The sequence below is a fragment of the Lissotriton vulgaris genome, chromosome 1_1 (assembly GCF_964263255.1).
Source record: "Lissotriton vulgaris chromosome 1_1, aLisVul1.2, whole genome shotgun sequence".
Classification (NCBI taxonomy): Eukaryota; Metazoa; Chordata; class Amphibia; order Caudata; family Salamandridae; genus Lissotriton; species Lissotriton vulgaris.
The window spans coordinates 963,976,286-963,997,909 of NC_141685.1; the positions used below are offsets into that span (position 1 = coordinate 963,976,286).

At 42.3% G+C, this 21,624-nt stretch overlaps 1 protein-coding gene across 1 annotated transcript in view; it reads left to right on the plus strand.

Moving 5' to 3' along the window:
- NAB2 (NGFI-A binding protein 2) overlaps positions 1-21,624 on the plus strand; it is a 161,280-nt gene that overhangs the window by 118,459 nt on the left and 21,197 nt on the right. The window contains exon 5 of the mRNA XM_086959979.1: positions 18,466-18,595. Within this exon, the coding sequence (XP_086816105.1) occupies positions 18,466-18,595 (130 nt within the window). The remainder of the gene's footprint in view (positions 1-18,465; positions 18,596-21,624) is intronic.

Sequence of the window (21,624 nt, forward strand, 5' to 3'; positions counted from 1 at the left end):
GTGGTAAATGGTCCTGCATATGCAAGTCTAATGATCTGCCATTCTCTGACTTTCTCCTGGCATGCCTTGCTCATCTATAGCTTCACCACCTCTTTACTAACTACTGGGGGTTATAATTCCTGGATCAGTGTATTATTGCATCTGCTCTTGAACTGCTGTGATATGACAGTCGTGAAATAAGAAGTATTACCTAAGGAAGTTTGCTCTTCTGTTATGTAATTTAATCTATGAGGGGGAGACACTCCTAGCCTACTGTTTGAGATATTTGGTGACGTTGGTTGCTTTATCACAAAGAGGGGCTCCACATTCTCATGAGTTTTTGTTGTTGTTTTCAGTATGTACTGGGATGGGTGCAACTCTGTTTTCCCACCCAGCATAGCTCTTTCTAATGTTGTAGGTGCACGGAATTCGATTGTTGCTCGTCACCGTCTTTGTTCCTCGCCATCTTTCTTTTGTGGGCCGCCTCTGCTGGTTTCTGCTAAATCTTATGACTATAAATGGTTAGTGACAGCACCTAAAATCTGAAAGTTGGTCTCTTTGGGCTCATCTTAGGAGTAATGGGGATAGGGTTATGTTCTCTCTAATATGCTGGAAAAACACAGCCTGACAAGACATCTATAGCCAGACCTGACAAAAAAGTACAAAGCGATAGATTCTGTCCACCTTTCCAATGTATTATATTATTATTATTATTATTATTATTATTATACAGCTTATAGAGCGCCTGGTTACTCCAACAGAGTGTCCCCACGCTAGAGCACCAAATTAGAACCCAACAGCTAGACTTTTGCTGGCCAACAGTGTTTTTTGAAAGCATGAAAACATGCATTGTAACCAATAAAGTTGGATAAGGGCACAGATTGTTCTTTTAGCTCACTGCAGCACAAACAATGTCATTCAACTGAGGGGAGACTCATAATAATAATGTGAATGGTCATCTTCCCCTTCCAGCAATTTCCGATCCTATCGCCAGTCGGAGTATTATTATCAACTTCCATCCACCTCCTCCCAGTATGGTAATTATCAGCTGTAAGGTGGGTGCTCCTCCACAAAGAGGAAGGTGCTCCCTCTCTTTGTCCAACAAAATTAAAGAGTCATGTGTGACGGGCCTAGCTTCTCAGGTTGCCCAGTCCACCTTGACATCCAGGCTAGTGGGGGGGAAGGTGCGGGCTTACTTCCCAACCAGGTACCTTTAAATGTCAGACTGCTGGGCTCTGGATATTATGCAGCATGCTCACACCATAGAACTCATGTCCAAGCCACCTCTAATACCATCAAAAGAGTAGCGTCACTTAAATATGGAAGTCTTGTAGGCAGAGATAACAAAATTCTTCCGAAAATTGCTGTTTGATCCAGTGTCCCAACTCGCAAAACAATCACAGATTTAATTTAATGCTCTATTCCTAGTGCTGAAAAAAAATCAGGAGAAGGATGTCTGTTCTGGATCTGAGAGTGCTCAACAAATTCCAATAGAAATAGTCCTTCAGAATGGTCTCCTGAGTGAAGGTATAACCACTGTGGCGGGGAGTAAGAGTGATTTTCTACCTAAGTGACTGGATCATTGAAAGTCCATCACCATAATGCACAAGCCAGGCAATAAACTCCAATATTTGCCTGTCCTAAGAGTCTGGTTTTTGCCCTGACAATGAAAATGTTGATCCTAACACAACATCAACAAATCATATTTTTTGGGTTACACAGCTGCATGACTACTCTCAAAACGTATGTATCGTAGGAAAGGGGCAACAACCCCTTGGTCCGAGGTGTCGGCAAACAGACAGGACTCTCAGTGTGGAAGTTCAAAACCATGCTAGGGATGATGTCATATTGTGTCACTCTTCTCTTTTAGTAAGCGTGTAAGAGCATCCTTTCCAAGGGCAATTGGATTTTCAATGGAGGCAGGATACCAGTCATTTGCTTGACATAGTTTTATCTCTTTCCAAAGCCAAGCAGGTTTTGTTGCTCTCCAAAGCCAAACAGGTCCTGGCCTGGTGAACTGACCCGCAGATACTTAGATCTCACCACTGATGCGTCCCTCTGCACAGGCGAGTTTATCTACCTTTCCACCAGTGACATTTGGTTGGCAGAAGATAGGTGTTTTCATATAAATTCTTGGAGCTAAGGGCCATGAGTATATAAAAAATACAACCAGAAAAAGATCCCAACTTTTATCTCAAGAAGCTGGGCACTTTTCCACAACATTGAGCTGTAGAACTGCTACATCTAGTCTTCAATAAGTGGGGTCCCTCCTCTAACATATTCACCGTTTTAGACTGTGCCAAGGGCCCCTTTACACAAGCAGGTGGTGGTATCCAGGGGTTCAGGGGAAGCTATTTTGATTCTTTGGAGTCAGTGCATATGTTTTTCTTCCAGTCCCCCTTATCGCAAGAATCCCACTAAACTAAAGAGAAAATTGTGCAAGTTGATCCCAATCGCCACCACTCACCCTCACTTTAGCAATCTGTCAAATGAAACACAAAAAAGTAAATGCTTAAAATATACATTTAAAATACAAATATACATAAATATTTTGAAATTAAATTCAAAAAACATTTCTAAAAATTCAAAAACAAAGAGAAAACAATAAACACAATTTAAATGAAAATAATTGAAACTATTTATTTATTTATTTATTCATTTATTTATTTCGATTTGTATAGCGCTATATAACCCAGGGGTCTCTAAGCGCTTGTCCAGTAAGCACCGCAGGAAACCAAAAGAAAACACTACCAAGAATTTATATCCCTCCCCAGGCCTTCTGGAAAAGAACAGTCTTCAACCTCTTCCGAAAGGTCAGCAAATTAGGTTATTTGCGCAAGTCCACCGGTAGACTGTTCCAGGCCTCTGGGAGGGTGTTAGAGATGGCACGACCGCCCACTGTCGCCAATCTAAAACGAGGTTGCATGAGAAGGGTTGCCTCAGCAGATCTTAACACCCTGGCAGGTGTATATGGGGTCAGGCGGGTCTTGATGTATCTTGGTGCCTTACCGTAAAGGGATTTATGTGCAATGCATAACCCTTTAAAGAGCACCCTCTGCCTTATTGGGAGCCAATGTAGCTCACGCATAAGTGGGGACACATGCGTGCTCCTGGGTTTCTTGTGAATGAGCCTAGCGGCATCATTCATCACCATCTGAAGTTTGTCTAGGAGTTTTTGGGGTAAGCCCAGATAGAGCGAGTTGCCGTAATCCAGTCTTGCAAGGATCATAGCGGAAACCGCCCTTCTCAGGGTGGAATGGGACAATAATGGCGCGATCTTCCTAAGTTGACGAAGCATGCCAACACAGGTTCCTACCACCGTGGTAACTTGTTTCCGCATGGAAAGCTTGTCATCCACATAAATGCCAAGGCGTTTTACAGCCACTGCCGGCTCCGGGGGCGGTCCAAGTTCCCTCGGCCAGAATCCATCATGCCATGGATTGCCAGCGATGGTAACAGGTAGAACTTCCGTCTTGTCCGGATTAATTTTTAGGGAGTTCAGCGACATCCAATTAGCTGTCTGCTTCAAGATGGTTTGCAGATTTGCTGGTGCCCCAGGTGCATCATCCATTTGGATAATGATTTGGGTGTCATCAGCATAGTTATATACCTGACAATCCATTTGATTCAGGAGTGCAATCAATGGTTGGAGGTACATGTTGAATAGCAGGGGCGACAAAGCCGACCCCTGTGGCACTCCACAAGAGATTGGTGTTGCAGTGGAGAGCAATTCTCCCAACTGAACTCTTTGTGTCCTCCCTTGTAGAAAAGAAGCAAACCAGGCGTGGGCTGTGGCCTGGATGCCGAAGTCTCTCATCCGCGACAGCAGTTGTTTGTGACAAACGGTGTCAAACGCCGCGGAGAGGTCTAACAGCACCAGGGCGCCGGGTATCCTCTTGTCTGCCCTATTTCGGAGCTCATCTATGATGGACAGCATGACCAGTTCCGTGCTGTGATTTGCACGGAACCCTGATTGGTTTGGTTCCAACAGGCCGTTCCCTTCTAGATGGTCAGAAAGGGCGGTCAAAACATGCTGTTCCAACACCTTGGCCAGGAAAGGGATCTGGGAAATAGGCCTAAAGTTTTTTAGGCATTTCACATCTGCCCCAGGCTTTTTTAGCAAAGGGATCAACCTTGCTTCCTTAAAGGCAGTAGGAACCTTTCCTGATGCTAGAGAGGAGTTCAAAAGATTCAGCACCTCCTCTTCTATTCCTGGCATGGCCAGTTTGAAAACGTCAGGGGGACAAGGGTCTGCCTGGGAGCCCGACTTAACTCTCCCAGTGAGCCGGGGCAGTTCCTCTTTCGTAATGGGAGGAAGAAGATCCAGAGGTCTAACCACCAGTTTTTTAGCCAACGTGGTCAGTGGGGGGCAAGCATGTATGGGAGTACAGGCAATTTCCGAATTAAGATCTTCAATTTTGCTGGTGAAGAAGTTCTGAAATCTCTGGCAGTCCTCTAGAGTGAACTCCGGCCTTTGTTCTTTTACTTTCTTGAGTTCATTTAGGACTCGGAAAACTTCCTTTTGAGGATTTGTAGCTGTGGTGATCCTTTCCTCATAGAAGTCTGCCTTCCTAGCTGTTATTGCCCGCTTGTAATTCGCTAATTCAAGCAAATAGACGCTTCTCGCCTTAGTATCATAGGCTTTGCGCCAAGCTCTCTCCATCTTGCGCACGACCCTCTTTTTCTCCCTTAGGGAGTCGTTGTACCAAGGGGACCTCCGGCCTCTATTCACTAGATTGACCCTACGTGCTGGCGCCACATGGTCGACCGCACTTCGAAGCCTCTCCTCTAGGTTACTACAGAGGGCATCAGGATTGTCAACTGAACGGGTCTGAGGATAATTCGCTGAAAGATGTGCCACCATCTTTCCTCCATTGATGTTTTTCCATTTCCTCACCAGCCTCTGGCCTTCTGCCGGTTTCGTTTTAAGCAAGTTCATCAGGAGATCTTCCTTCAGTAAGTAATGGTCCGACCAGACACACGGTTGTGAGGTTGTCGGTCCCTGTACCGGTATTGACGACCAAACTAGGTCGAGCGTGTGACCTTTCACATGTGTCGGTCCCCTTACCTGCTGAATTAAACCTAGCGAGGATAATGCCTCGTCAATATGGCCAGCCTGCCCTTCTCTTGGGGTAAGTTCCCAGTGATAATTAAAGTCTCCCAGGATGACCAAATTATCAAACCTCGAGCGCATGTCCTGCACCAGTTTCAGAAATAAATCCGGGAACTCCGGCAAGGCCCAGGGAGGACGGTAAACTACCAGGACAGTTAAACAATCTGTCCCCAGTCTAAGTTTAACACCTAGAACCTCCGCCCCGCCTATATCCTCGGCCAAGATTGTTTCTCCACGCATACGGTCAGTGAAGAAAAGTGCCACCCCTCCCCCTCTTTTCTCTCCCGCTCTGTTGCGATGTAGGACCGAGAAGCTTGCCGGTAGGGCCGCCACCAGGTCCGGTAGCGAGGAATCCTCCAACCATGTCTCCGTGATCCCCAGCACGTCGAATTCCCCATCCTCCAGCAGTGCATACACCTCTCCACAATGTTTCTGGAGAGAGCGTGTGTTTAGCAGTCCAAAGTGCACAACCCCAGCTTTATGAGTGAGAGCCCTGCCACGATTTTTATCATGAGCCTTCCATAGTCCTGACTGTCGGAGCGCCGCCTCGCTTCCCTCCTCAAGTGGTGAGCATCGCAAGTTAATTTCCAGAAGCTCACCTCTGCCATATATGATGCGCGGACCAGGGGTTCTGGCCCCGGGTCCCGTCTGGTCCTGGATGGGCATAGATGGGCTTGCCTCTGGCGAGCCTCCGGTGTGCCCATGGCGCGCCCGCTGCGCGCATACGCTGCGCGTAAGCATAATGGTAGGTTTAAATGGGCTCCTGTGTGCCTAACACGTCACCCAGCAACTAGCCTGCTACCCAAGATGTCTGCCGCAAACCGGCACTACCTCATCCAAGATGTCCCCCACGCAGGAAGAAGCAGCTAAAGGCCCGCTAAAGCAGCGGTGAGTGTTTCCAGATTTTAGGTGCTAGCAATGTCCTAACAGTCCCCGTTACCCTCTCAGACAGCGCGGCGATTTAATTTAAAAATAAAGCGGCTAAGAGCCACGAGCAGTAAAATGGGCAAAATAATAGTTAATAGGCGCGACCCAGTAGCGCCAATCACGCAAACAAATAGCTTTAAAATTCAGCAAGTATCCTTCTGGACTGCAGCGCTTACCTTTCAGGGGGAGCGCCCAATCCTATCTGTCTTAAATGGGCTCCTGTGTGCCTAACACGTCACCCAGCAACTAGCCTGCTACCCAAGATGTCTGCCGCAAACCGGCACTACCTCATCCAAGATGTCCCCCACGCAGGAAGAAGCAGCTAAAGCAGCGGTGAGTGTTTCCAGATTTTAGGTGCTAGCAATGTCCTAACAGTCCCCGTTACCCTCTCAGACAGCGCGGCGATTTAATTTAAAAATAAAGCGGCTAAGAGCCACGAGCAGTAAAATGGGCAAAATAATAGTTAATAGGCGCGACCCAGTAGCGCCAATCACGCAAACAAATAGCTTTAAAATTCAGCAAGTATCCTTCTGGACTGCAGCGCTTACCTTTCAGGGGGAGCGCCCAATCCTATCTGTCTTAAATGGGCTCCTGTGTGCCTAACACGTCACCCAGCAACTAGCCTGCTACCCAAGATGTCTGCCGCAAACCGGCACTACCTCATCCAAGATGTCCCCCACGCAGGAAGAAGCAGCTAAAGGCCCGCTAAAGCAGCGGTGAGTGTTTCCAGATTTTAGGTGCTAGCAATGTCCTAACAGTCCCCGTTACCCTCTCAGACAGCGCGGCGATTTAATTTAAAAATAAAGCGGCTAAGAGCCACGAGCAGTAAAATGGGCAAAATAATAGTTAATAGGCGCGACCCAGTAGCGCCAATCACGCAAACAAATAGCTTTAAAATTCAGCAAGTATCCTTCTGGACTGCAGCGCTTACCTTTCAGCAACTATTCACAAATATTACTATAAATAAAATCTGTCAAACATTAATGAAAGTATATACCACTTGAATACAAGGGGAAACATATTTACAGTTGTAACCCCAGTCTAAGGAGCATTAAAATACATTTACATAAACATATCCTTATAACTACACTCATTTAACGATTTAGAAAGAATCATACATAAAAGAAATTTAAATATACTATTCCAATTCAGTCCTGAACAGCTGTTTGGAATGTGTTGGACTTTGGAGAGGTCAGATTTACTATTTTCACTTCAACCTGAGCACCAGTAGGGATAATGATGTATATTGGAGAGGTCAGGATTACTATTCACACTCTAACCTTGGCAGCAGTAGGAAAAGTATTGGACTTTGGAGGGGACAGATGTACTGTTCCCATTCCAACCTGAGTAACAAGAGGGGTGTTTTGGGAAGTTTGCAGAGGTCAATTAAACTATCCCCCCTCCAACCTGAGCAAAAGTATGAAAAGTATTGGATTTTGGAGAAGTGTTGGTCTTTGGAGCAGTCAGATTTACTATTATCATTCCTACCCAAGCAATAGTGGGGAAAGACTTTTAATTGGTCTGACTTATTATTTCAACTCCAGACTGTGCAACAGTAGAGACAACTGTTGAAGTTTGCGAGAATGTTACTTACTATTCCCAATCCAACTTCCCTAGCAATAGAAAAAATGTAACACCTTAGAAAAATCTAATTTACTTTTCCATAACATAAGTAATAGAACAAAAATACCTATGCTCTTAGGGATGTCATCGAGGCGGACCACTTTCATAAAATTGGCTGGCTACATGATATCAACGGTGCTACGATTAGCATGGGAATGCTGAACCTATGGGAAGCCCCATCTAGTCTTTTTTTTTGACAGAAAGAAGAAATCAGGGAAAGATATTGGTAACTGGTTGGACAAAACATTATCCGAATAGTCACAATACCATACTGACGGGGAGATTTCGAACATTTAAACCCTGCCCAAACCTAGAGCTCTATTGGAACAAAATCTCAAAGCCCCTTGATTGGAAACTTTATTTTCTATTTAGAGTGGGCTCCCTCTCACTAAAATCGTTTACTGCTAAATGGTCCTTACCTGTTGACAATAAGTGTCCCCTTTGCATAGAGCTTGTTTAAACCGATTCTCACGTGCTGATTGTCTGTCCTGCCTATGAAGGCCCCTGCAAGGCTTGGCTCACACAGCTCTGTAAGAACATAGGTATTCGACACAGTAACGTTGCCCAGAGAGTTTTGTGTACAGATCCCTCACTCCGCTATGCAATTCTCGTTGCTAAGCTTTTAAGGTGGATGTGGTCCATAAGATCAAAATTGTTGCCTACTCAAGCAGAACAGCTAGAAACTAAAACTAGAACCTAACTGAAATCATTGAGTTTGTTTAAATTGCACAGTGGAATTCCCTTCACTTCATGATGTGGAACCAGTATATTATCCTTATGCATCGGATTTGCCCCACTATTTTAATGTTCTAATTAATTTTTATTTATACATATTGCCGTTTTTATGACATGTATGAGCTCCTCTCTGATCCTGCGCCTGTACCTGTGTCCTACGCACCGGGGTCCCTGCATTGTTTGGAGCCACGAGGGGAGCGGACTCCATTACCCAGCAGCCCCAGAGCAGCGCACAGCCCACCCCCCCGGCTTGCGCCAGAAGGCGCTTAAAACACCGTTGGGCTTCCGCAGCACGGGAGCTCCTCTCTGATCCTGGCCTGTACCTGTGTCCTCAGCACTGGAGTCCCTGCATTGTTTGGAGCCGCGAGGGGAGCAGACTCCATTACCCAACAGCCCCAGAGCAGACCACAGCCCCTCTCTGATCCTGCGTGTCCTCAGCACCGGGGTCCCTGCATTGTTTGGAGCCACGAGGGGAGCGGACTCCATTACCCAGCAGCCCAAGAGCAGCGCACAGCCTACCCCCCGGCTTGCGCCAGAAGGTGCTTAAAACACCGTTGGGCTCCCGCAGCGCGGGAACTCCTCTCTGATCCTGCGCCTGTACCTGTGTCCTCATCACTGGAGTCCCTGCATTGTTTGGAGCCGCGAGGGGAGCAGACTCCATTACCCAGCAGCCTCAGAGCAGAGCAAGGCCCCTCTCTGATCCTGCGCCTGTACCTGTGTCCTCAGCACCGGGGTCCCTGCATAGTTTGGAGCCGCGAGGGAAGTGGACTCCATTACCCAGCAGCCCCAGAGCAGCGCACAGCTCCTCTATGATCCTGCGCCTGTACCTATGTCCTCAGCACCGGGGTCCCTGCATTATTTGGAGCCGCGAGGGGAGCGAACTCCATTAACCAGCAGCCCCAGAGCAGTGCACAGCCCACCAGTCACTGCTCGCGCCAGGAGGTGCTTAAAACACCGTTGGGGCTCCCACAGCGCTGGAGCTCCTCTCTAATCCTGCACCCGTACCAGTGTCCTCAGCACCAGGGTCCCTGCATTGTTTGGAGCCACGAGGGGAGCGGACTCCATTACCCAGCAGCCCCAGAGCAGCACACAGCCCACCGGTCACTGCTCGCGCCAGGAGGCGCTTAAAACACCATTGGGGACCCCGCAGAGATGGAGCTCCTCTCTGATGCTGCTCCTGTACCGGTGTCCTCAGCACCGGGGTCCCTGCATTGTTTGGAGCCGCGAGGGGAGCAGACTCCATTGCCCAGCAGCCCAAGAGCAGCGCACAACCCACCGGTCACCACTCATGCCCGGAGGCGCTTAAAACACCGTCTGGGCTCCTGCATCACAGGACACGCGCGGGCGTGCCCCGGCCGCACCCGGGCCACGGGCAGGCCTTTCTGCACCCGTCCGCGGCTGGACGTGGCAGGGCCACCCCCCTTGTAACTTGTGGAGAGGTTCATAAGCAACGGTAAGAGAACTTCTACATTGTAATAGTCATTGAACGACATTCAGTTTGCTAGTATGGCCAAAAGAAATTTACTGCAAGAAAGAGGGAAGAGTCCATGAAGTCTTTGAAGAATGCACCAATAACAAAATACTTGACAAATGCAGTAGGCCTTATAAATGATGAAATTATCCACGTGGAGGAGCAATTAGCAGCTACAAAGACAGCCCTTGATGCGGCCCGAAAGGAATCAATATCAGAGGTAGATACGGAAACGCTAGCATCTGAAAGGATCGTGAGAGATAGGGTCATGGGGTCAGATACATGTGCAGAAAGTACCTATTTAAAACTGGATAATCTTAAATTTCCTAATCCTTGTGTCCGAAATTCACCCCTTGAAATCTCTGAACTAACAGACGATAACTCCCTGATATCTCCACCAGCAAAAAAGATGAAACAACCAGGTCGACTTGTAGATAGACCAGTGGAAAAGCAAAAGTCTATACCAAAGGTTAAATTAACGGCTAAGCACAAAAAGGGAAGAGGTATCCCAGCGTAGACCAGAAAGGATTTTACAAAACAGAAACCTTCAGATCTTGAAATCCTTTGTAAAAAACTACATGGTAAAATGGATTGCATAGAAAAACGGTTAACGCAAGAGATTAAGCAGATCCAGAAGGATGTGGCACATTTTACGGACATGGTTACCGAAATATTAACCCTTTAAATAATAAATAAAACACATAACACCTCCAAGACAGGATAAAATCAAATAGGAACTGTAAAAGAAAAACCAAGTCTCGGCAATAGAACCAGCTCTACAGCACATAGAGAGACAGAGTTGACTATCACAGATACATCAATGGTCTCTAATCTACCAACAAAAAATACAAGCTGACCCAGTATAGTCATAGCAGATATTTATCATGATGCAACAGCACCAAAATATTCGCCAACACCCATGAAGAACAGTGTTCAACATCCTGTTAATAACTACAACGGGACACTAAATCTCCCGCCTGAAGCAACACCTTATGTTATAGTTTTGAATAATGTGCCTAAACTATTGAGAAACCAGTGGGAAACAGACAATACCATGAAGAGACAAGTGGTTCATTGGATTTCTATAAATACTGATGTCAGGGCACATATTCTATATCAAGATATAATCATGTTAAGGAGAACTGACTGGCTGGGTACATCTAAGAAATCATGTCAGGAAGATTGTATAGTGGTGAACTTTCGAAGTAAAAAACTAGTGGGTGAGATATTGAAAAATCTTATGCTTTGTGGAAAAGGAGAAAGTCTGGGATGCTACTAACTCTATATTGGCCATTCCTTTGGGCTTTTTTTACAGACCTAATTATGATAGTTTCATGACAAATGTTAGAGTTAACTGACTTTTGTATATGCCATTGCATAATGGATATGCCCAACTGCGGGGTATTAGTGAAACAGATTGACATACAATTGCCAACCAATAATATGGGATTAAGGATCAGGAAACTATTCATGGTCTGTCAGATGCTGGTAGCATAGATTATACCAGGGAATTTGGTCAGGGAGAGGCGTCACCTACCACCATGACAGATGTTAATTTTTATAATTCAAATAACCTTATAGTAAATTGAAAAGAAACATCGTATATAGAGACTTTAGACTCTCCAGTGAATGACCATAGTAATAGTACCATCATTAATGTATTACTGAAAGATGAATATAGATTAGACCACAGAGAGCTCTTGAAAATCATGACGTGGAACATTGCAGGCATTGAAAATAAGATGTATGATACCCTTTGGCTACAAATGCTGGATGATTATGGAGTGGTATTATTACAAGAAACCTGGTGCACTGAACCCTTTTTCATAAATGGCTACCAGACAATCTGTACCAATGCCACTCCATCTAGGATGGGAAGGGCAAAGGGTGGCCTTGCCACATTAATTGCTGTCACTTCGCCCTTTATCCTAAATAAAACTCTTATTACATCACAATATTACCAGTTTGTATACCTCTATTCAAATGGATATCAGGCTATTGTTGTAATACATTTCTACAACAATCTATTTGATAATATAAAGAGTAAGCTAATTAGTCTATTAGAAAAGGACTTGGACTTATTTTTAAAGGGGGTGGTAGGGGATTATTTTTTAGTTTAGGCAGGGGATTTTAATTGTGTTAAATGTGATTATGAGGTAGTCGAATCTTGTGGATACTGTGATCATTATGGTGACTAGATCCCACATTTTTCTTACGACATGTATGGGGAAGCAATCAATAAGGTGGTGCATGAACATGATCTAACAGTACTAGAACCAAATATACCAGAAGGGGAAACACATATTCACACTTTTATAGGAGCAAGGTCTTCATCAAATATAGATCATATTATAATATCAGCAAATGGTAGCAACTTGGTTGAAACAGTTTCAATAAACATTAGCCTGTTTAGTGATCATCACCTTTTATGTGTTATATTGAAAATATAGTTGCCAAAAGAATTACGAGGAAAGACAGTGGACGCTGATATTGATACCCAAGAAAATAATGGTGTCTCCATAAAATGGCCGGTGTTAATTCAGTTATATTCATGAAAAACATCAGAAAGAAAACACAAAAAGACCTAGAAACCTGCTTGGATAGCTCCTCTACTGAAATAGCTACCATAATTGTCTTTTCCAACATTACTAAGGAAATTGCAGGTAATTTAACAACTAAAAAGAGGAAGGCAATCTGTGATTCTAAACCTAGATGGTTTAGCCACGAGTGTACGAGATTGAATGGGGAATTGAAACTGTCTCTTAAACAAAAACTCAGAGACCCTCATAGGATAAGTACCGCAAGGAAAGATTATAAAAATACCTTGGAAAAAAGAAAAAACGAGATCCGTAGGGGGGCATGGGAGAAATTAAATCAGGCAGCAGAGCTGAAAGATTCTGCCCTTTTCTGGAAGACAATTAATCATCCGTTTTTCGAAGAAAACAATGAAGTAAAGATTGATACTGTAGTTCCACCGGAAGATTGGGTGTTACATTTTGAGAATAGTTGTAACCCTGAATGTATAAAAACAATTGATCGCAATAGAGAAAAGTTTATAATAGTAAAACCACTCAATGCAATACCAATAACAATAGGAGAAATCAAACTAGCCCTTGAAAAAAGTGCAAATGGAAAAGCTGCAGGACCAGAAGGGGTACCTATAGATGTTTTTAAGTGTAATATGGATTTCTGGATACCCATTTTATTGAATGTTTTTAACGCTGCATTGAGAGGCGAACTACCCTCCACTTGGGTTGAAAGTATAATCGTACCCATTTTTAAAAAGGGGGACAGAGGGAAGGCAAACTGCTACCGCCCAATACCCCAACTTGATTCCTCATCAAAGTTGATGGGCCGAATTATGTTGGAAAGGTTTGAAGACTGGGCTAGTGAAAACAATTCTTGACAGAAGCCCAGTGTGGTTTTAGAAGGGGTATTGGGACGGTAGAGCAATGCTTAAATTTAGAATTATTAATAGGGAAGTATACATTGGCCAAGGAGGGGGCACTTCACCTATACTTTGTAAACCTCACTAGCGCCTTTGATTTAGTTAACCATCAAAAACTCTGGCAAACACTGAAGGGCTCAGGGGCCCCCATTGAAATTATTTCATTCCTATCACAAATGTATGCCTCTTTAACTACTAGGGTACGATATGGTAAGTTGGGGGAATGTATGCCTGATTTTATGGTAAAGCGTGGTATTAGACAGGGATGTGTTTTAGCTCCCCTTTTATTTTCATTATATATCAATATTGTGGATTTGTTCTTACAAACATTTGTTGCAGATGCCCTGAAAGTAGGAAAATGCCGCACTCCTGTTTTATTATATGCAGACGATGCGGTCTTAATGTCAAGGACCGCAAATGGCCTGCAATGCTCAATAGAAAATGTTGTCCTATACGTGTCGGATATTGATTTACAGCTAAACTTAAAGAAAACGTTTGTAATGACTTGTGGGGGCAAGAGGCCAAAGCATAGACAACATCACTTGGGTGGGGCCTTTATTAATAGAGTGTTTACCTTTTCTTATTTAGGGATGCTATTCTGCAATAATGGTACCCGGAACAAGCACATCGATTAATGTAAGATGAAATTTTCAAGAACTACTGAGGGCATTTCTAGATTTGCAGCAAAATTGGGAAATAAACCTATACGGGAAATCTTATCATTATATAGGAGTAAGTGTGTTCCAGGGGTATGTTATGGTGCAGCGATATGGGGGAGAACAAACACGGGCGCACTACAAATTAAGGAAAATACGTTTTTAAAAAGACTGTTTGCCGTCCCTAGTGCAACTCCAAATATCATCGTACACAAATAACTATTTGTACCATTTCTAGGTGATAAAATAAACATGGCAGGTATTATACTCTGGCAAGGGCTGTGGGCAAAGTCAGTTCTAGGCTTTCTAGTGATTGCATCAGGTACTCTCTAGCGTGTGGCCGTTCATGTCTTTGCAATTCAGTCCAGAGGTGGGTGTTTAGGGTGCCTGGCTCTCTGTTTCTGAGCTTGTGCCAGCATTTTATAAAGCTGCCCCTTCTTTCCACCGTTTGCTTTTGTATCCCAAATTCCAGACGAATTTGTGCTGGTGATACGTATCTAGGAAGCTGAAAGATTTACCTGTAGGTTTTGCCGATCACCTTGTCTAGTGTCTGTGCATGGCAACAGGATACAATCAAATATCTAGGCCTAGAATTCACCAATGATCTAATCACGACCCTACATACTAATAAAAGAATACTGTCCCAAAAAATAGACACTCTTTTAGATACTTGGTCCCCTAAGTTTTTATCGTGGTGGGGTAGAGCTGAGACTCTAAAAATGATGCTCTCTCATCTTGTAAATTATCTTATTAGCATGCTACCCATGACCCTAACAGAGGAATTCTTAAAAAAGGTTGACAGGGCAGAAAACCCAGAATCTTCATGAAAAAAACTAAAGTTGGCCATGTGGAAAGGGGGCCTCTCTCTTCCTTTTTTCAGGAATTATCAAACAGCCTTCCTATGTAAGCAGGGTACCAATTGGTTTATTGAAAACCCAACGTATGCACCTCCCTGGGTGGCGATTGAAAAATCACTCATACAGAACACCCCTCTTGCTGCACTACCCACGATGGATACACTCAATCTACCACATTGTAGAAACATCATACAGACAGAACACCAAAAGAGCTCTCATCACCCTTGACTCACGAATGGAGACTAAACTACATCAGTCGCACTTATCATCTCTGTGGCATAACCCAAAGCTCAAAATTGATGGCTCCCCAGTTTTCTGGGCTGACTGGTCACACAAAGGCATCAATCTAGTACAAGATATCTTCGAAGGTAACTCTCCGCTACCATACTCTTCGCTACAAAAGAGGTTTAATCTAACGAATATCGATATTTATAAATTCTTGCAGCTTACAGTAAAACTCGCAAAAAAGAATCTCTCGACTGACACTCCTCCCATCATTACCCGTATGAACCGCCTACTTAACCGCATCCGCGCTCAGAGAATTCTGCTCCTGCGCTGAGATTTTCAAAATCCCATGCTTCATGATGAGCTGGGCTCGGCATCAGCGTGCGAGGAGGCTACGCCATGACGAGCCCAGCTCGTCATGAGCGTGGAAGGGGTTAAAGTAGGCCACTTGGTATCCAGTAAATACAAAATTCTACTTCCGAACCAAAATAAAGCTCTCTCTAGCAATCAGCGTGAATGAGAAGCTAAATCAAACAAAGTGATATAACCGTTGACTGGGCAAATATCAACAAATCTCCCTTAACTAACAAAATCTCACCAGGCAGTCCTTTATTAAATCTTTTGTGAACCTAGTTTCTTCCTTTGCCCACAGCCCTTGCCAGAGTATAAGACGTACCATGTTTATTTTATCACCTAGATATGGTACAAATAGTTCTTTGTGTGCGATGATATTTGGAGTTGCACTAGGGACGGCCTACTGTCTTTTTAAAAACTCATTTTCCTTAATTTGTAGTGCACCCGTGTTTGTTCTCCCCCATATTGCTGCACCATAACATACCATATTCTATCACAAACAAAATATATGCTTTTAAATTGGACATACTGGACTCCTGCAAGTCTCTTTAAAGTTGGTCTCAAACAAGACCCAAATTGCTGGTGCTGCTAGAAACAGGAGGGTTGCATAGCACACATGTTATTTGAATGTCCCCTTCTCCAAGAATATTGGAATTAAATCTTAGAATGTATTAGGCACACCCTTGACAATCTACCAACAAAATAATTCTCCTTTATCATCTTAGGGCCTTTGGACCCCCAAATCAAGAATAATGACAACCGCCTTTTACTAGATCTAATGCTCACTCTAGCATGTAAATTAGTATTAAACAACTGGAAAAGCTTCAGAGTTTCATTCCAGGTGTGGCTGGAATTGCTGACTTTTCTCAGAGGTGCGGATAACATTGCATTACAGATGTCACCGTGGAGAACCGCTTGTTGTTCAATATGGAGGGCACTGGATGATAGTGCTTTTCCACACAAACCTCCATGAACGCTAAGAGATTTCATTGTATGGCAAATATAATCTACGTCCACCGAAAGGTTACCACTCCTCAAGGTCACTCTCAGAGCCAACTTTCCCCACCCACATGAGGCATACACTTTCTTTTACTCACACCTGTGCACATCTGATTCGTACACCAGGTCTCATAAAGAATATTCTTGTTACCTACTTGTACGAAGTCTTATTCTTCTACCTGTTAATGTCCAGGCTGTTTTATATATGGGAAGACCATGAATGTAACACTTTGCTGGAAATGTAATCCTCGTATATGTATCTAAGATAACAGTCATGTAAAATTCCTCTGTACAGTATTCAATAACAGAGAAATGTGATGTATCAAATATATAACCCAATGTCTTATCCATAGGAAGGTAATGAAGAAATGTAATATATTGCTGGAAATGTAATCAATAAGATGTATCAAATACACAACCCAATTAAGCCTCACTTTGTGCATAGTCTTTTCCCCTTCCCATCATTGTAACTCCCCTTTCTATCTGTACATTTATTTTTCTTTTACCACTGTACATCTCAGTCTGCAAAATTATTAAAAATTATTTCAAAATATATATTTGTTTATGTAATTCATTTAAAAATGCATTAATTAATAATACAAATGTAAATTTAAAAATAGAAATATTACTAACATAACCAATATATAGCAATTTAAAATAATCTAAAAATATAAACATTCATACTAAACATAAAAATATGCATTGAAGGTAAAAAATACTACTTAATAAAAGAGTTTAAATAAATTAAAAACTGAAGCCAACCAAACATATATGAATTCAATATGAAATATTTGAATACATAATTTACAAAATAACTAAATGATTTCACCAATTAATAATTAATAAATACATTTTGAAATGTATAAACATATCTTTATAAACTTACCAAACCTATTCACATACTCACAAAACACTCCAGAAATATTAATAATTATATATTTTCTAGGACATAACATACATGAACATCATTTTACTAGAACAATAATTAAAATGATAATAAAAAATATATATTCTACATTTGTTCTGTCCAATAAGTTTGTTTTTTTAAATGAAATATAGTAATTTACATATTTAATAAAGAGGTTACCAATTAGAAATAAGGTAATCAATGAAACAATTAAAAAAAAAGTAAAACTCTTAGCCCTTTTCCCCTGCAAACCCAATAGCGGTAAATTATTTACAGAGTGTATTCATTTAATATGTATACATAAAATAAACACTAAAAATGTTAATAACAAACAGTAAAATTAACATAAATAGGAACAAATAATTTACATAAATAATATTTTGGCAATTAAATTTAAGATTCAAGTAACAGTTAATTAAATATTACAGTACCACTATTGGAAAAAACTTCAATTTTACCCCCATAAATGCAACAACATGCCAACCAAAAAAATCAAATAAAATAAAATAATTGTTTTAATATATTGCTAAACCAACAAACGTATACTAAAGGTTACAAATAATTAACAATAAAAACAATTTCAGATTATGGCACGTAAACTTATAATCATTAAAAAATGTATACAATATTTTAAACAACAGTAGTAAATAAAACTATATCAAATACTTTGATATTATTAATAAATATTTTTTTAAGAAACAATGCTGTTACCTACAATATTATGATATCCTGCACATCACAATATTTTTGCAAAAATACTAAAAACCAACTATATATTTGAAACAATATTAGCTATAAACACCCTTCGAGACCTGAATCAAATGAACTTTGAAAGTAGAACTACATCATCTGTCAACAATACTGTTAAAGATTTCAAATGTTTGTAAAGTGAAATTTCATTGAGATTCTAGCTTTAGTGAAATTACCTTCAGTTGCTTGACGTTGGTTAAACAACAGAATTGAGTATGAGCACGACTTTCCTCTATGTTAAGTCTAGTCATTTTTTTCTGTAACCCTATACGAAAAATTATCGTTTTGTGCCATTTTGAACCCTAAATATTCAAGTTTTCTTTTTAAAACATAAAATTAATCTGGACAATAGAAAAAGAGAAAACAGTACAAGAATATATAATGCAGAAAATGTATCTTGCTTTTACCTATGCTACTCTAGGTGGTGGAGCCTGGGCGTCTAGAGATACTGCAGCAGGTCAGCTCAGATCCTTACAGCTCTACATACCGTCACAGCCCAGAAGAGGACAGTGGCAGCGTCTCGGGTGAAAGTTTTGATGGTCAGCTCCATGGTAAGCATTTGTGGTCCAATAATGTCCCAGTGAATAAACAAGCCTTGTATCAACATTATTACTTATTATCTCTTATGGTACCTGGTCTTCCTGACCTGGAACTAATAGCAGTAGCCTATTCCAATAGTGAGAATCATTCTTCAGCCTCAGGGTGTCGGTATTGTGTGCACCTCTATGAGTCCTATCCCCTTAGGAGAGCGAGGTATTCATTCCCTCCACCTGGTCCTTCTGAAAGAAACCACTCCTTGCTGAGACCCTTGAATGTACCATGTTGGCGATCCAATCATTTGTTTTTGGGCTGTCTTTTCTAAGGTTGCTTTAAAAAAATGGCTATTGTATTACACAAGCATGCCAAGTGTGCAGTAATTACTCACGCCTTTCTCACAAGGTTACCTACTAAAAGGTAAATTTCCCTTAAAACAACACCAAAACGTACTGCATCAAAATAATGGCAGATAACATATATTTTGTATTTGTTGAGTTGCTCCCAGAAGTCTTGGGCATGACAACATAAGGGTTTACAATGAGATAAAATGACGGTACATGTTCATGAGTAATTAGATTTGTTTCTATGACAAATCTGAGGTTATTTCAACATGTGTCTCATTCTGAAGGTTTATAGAAAGCGCCTGTCTTTTTTGAAGGTGCTTTTGCCATTTCAAGTTTGTGGAGCCAATGCCTATCTAGCACAGATTCCTTCCTTTCTGTTTTGCCTTTTTATGAATCTATAGAGCTTAGGAAATGTTATTATTACAATTGGCTTGATTTTAAATGAAAAAAACACACTTCTGTTATTCTACCCCTTAAACACATGGGTAGACGGGGTGAATAATTACTATAGGATGCAGTCCATTTTATCATTCCTATGCTCACAGTGCGATTACAGACAAGGACCAACTAAATGCAAATCATTCTTGCCATGCCTTGATTGCAAGGCCACATCCATTTGACCGTGTACACAAGCAACACCAGACAGTCTTGATGGACCTCATTAGTGAGATGCTGCTTCTCCAGCATTGGATTTTTCATAGATTCACTTATTTTATTTTATGTTATGTGTATTTGTAAAGTGCACATTCACCCGTGAGAGTACCCGGGCGTTGAGCAGATGTTTACCTAGCCCTGCCTAAGATAGGCTAGATAATTATAAAGGTAGGTCTTCAGTTTCTTTCAGAATTCAAGAAGACATTAGGAGGATCTGATGTGGAGTGGGATTCGTTACATTTGTTTCTTAATTGATTTTCTTCCTTTGATCAATGAGTTCCACTGTGATTTTGAAATAGCAGTATTAAAATCTTTAAAATCTAATGTGTTGGAGAGGCTGTCAGGAGTATCACTTTAGCAGCACAATCACCTCACTTGCAAACACACAAATAACCCTGGGCATAGTTCACGTAGTAGCGCTATACGTAGCTACGCAAAGTGCACTTCGCACTATGCGAGTTACGCGTAGCTACGGGAACTGCGTAGTGCACTGTGCAAAATGCTGTTCGCACTGATTGCACAGTGCCGGATGCTTGTCCGCACTGTGCGATCAGTGCAAACTGCATCTTGCACAGTGCAAGCGGTCTTTTTCTGCAGTTTGATTAAATTTCTACTTGAGCGGCTGCTTTCTCAACGTGGACTGGTAGTTTCTCATCGCGAGCGGTCGTGAGCATACGCGACCACTCGCAATGAGAAACCTGACCTCCCCACGTTGAGAATCTCCCCTGGAGGTTTATTTTCCACTCGAACAAGGAAAAAGTCTCGCCGGGATGTCATTTTGCTCGCTCGCGGTCGCCAACTTGACATTGAGGACCTTCGCTATGCATGTTTACACTGTGCTACGTGCAGTTCACGTAGTTCGAAGTAGCGCAAACTTCGCAAACTACGCAAGCGTAGGGTAGTACTTCGCCCAGGGTTACACACAAACTCCTGACAGTGAAGTGAGGGTGTACTGAATTGCTTTTGCTTTAGAGAACACCATACCTCAGTCTTTTACTGCACATCCAGTGTGAAGGGAACCCCATCAGAGCTCTGCCTTATTCTTTTGCAATCATCCCTTTTTCTTGTTAAATTCTCATTTTTTCTTCCTGGGTTTATCTGAAGTTTTCAACAGCCTCTATTGCAGAGCCATTTTGACATTGAGGTTTGGACCCATGGAATATATGGCTTTCAGCATCTTGTAAGACTATCCGTAGGAGGCCTAATGTAAGCCTTGTGGTGCCTGTGTATAAAAGATACTCTGTACTGAGTATCCCCAGGAGGTGCATTACTGCACTATCAGATGAAGGCATTACCTCCCTCCTTCACCTCGAGGATATATGAGCTAATAAGGTCTCTTCTCAGCCTCTCCTGGAACTTTGGGCCCAGAAGTTGAAGATTAGTCCGGGGAAGAGGCCCTCTTTAATCTCATCACCAGTTCTATCTAACTGAGGTTCAAATGTGAGGAAGAACAAGAGGATTTAGCAGACCTGCATGAGGAACAGGCAGATGATGCAGACCAACAAGGACAGCGTACCTGTCCCCCTTACCTCCTAGAATGATGCACGGTCTTGTTAATGGCACCAGTATTATGAGCAGAAGTATGATTCATATTATGAAGATACCCATCATTATGAATCACCAGTGCTGCAGGACCCAGTGAGAATAATAATAAATATCCAAAAAGGTAATAGACATATCCCACCACATCCAAATTCAGCCCAAACATCACAGGTTCCAGCAATGTGAGATTGCTGGTCCCACTAAGAATCATACCCTTTCATCTGAAATCTTCCCCACAATTCTTTACAAAATGTCTGTCACCAGTGGTACGTAGCAAACACAGCAAGGGCAGCAAGTATTCTCCATCCACTCAAATTCAGTTTCGGAGGGGGGGGGGGGTATTCTGAACACCACTACAAGCCTTCTCATTAGCAGAAACAATTAAATGCCATCAAAGTATGTAACAATAGTTCCAAATGTGGCTCCATACATCTGCGTACTTGTACGAATCACTGCCTTAAATTATGTCTTCCTACATTTTTCTAATCTTCTATTGCCACTAA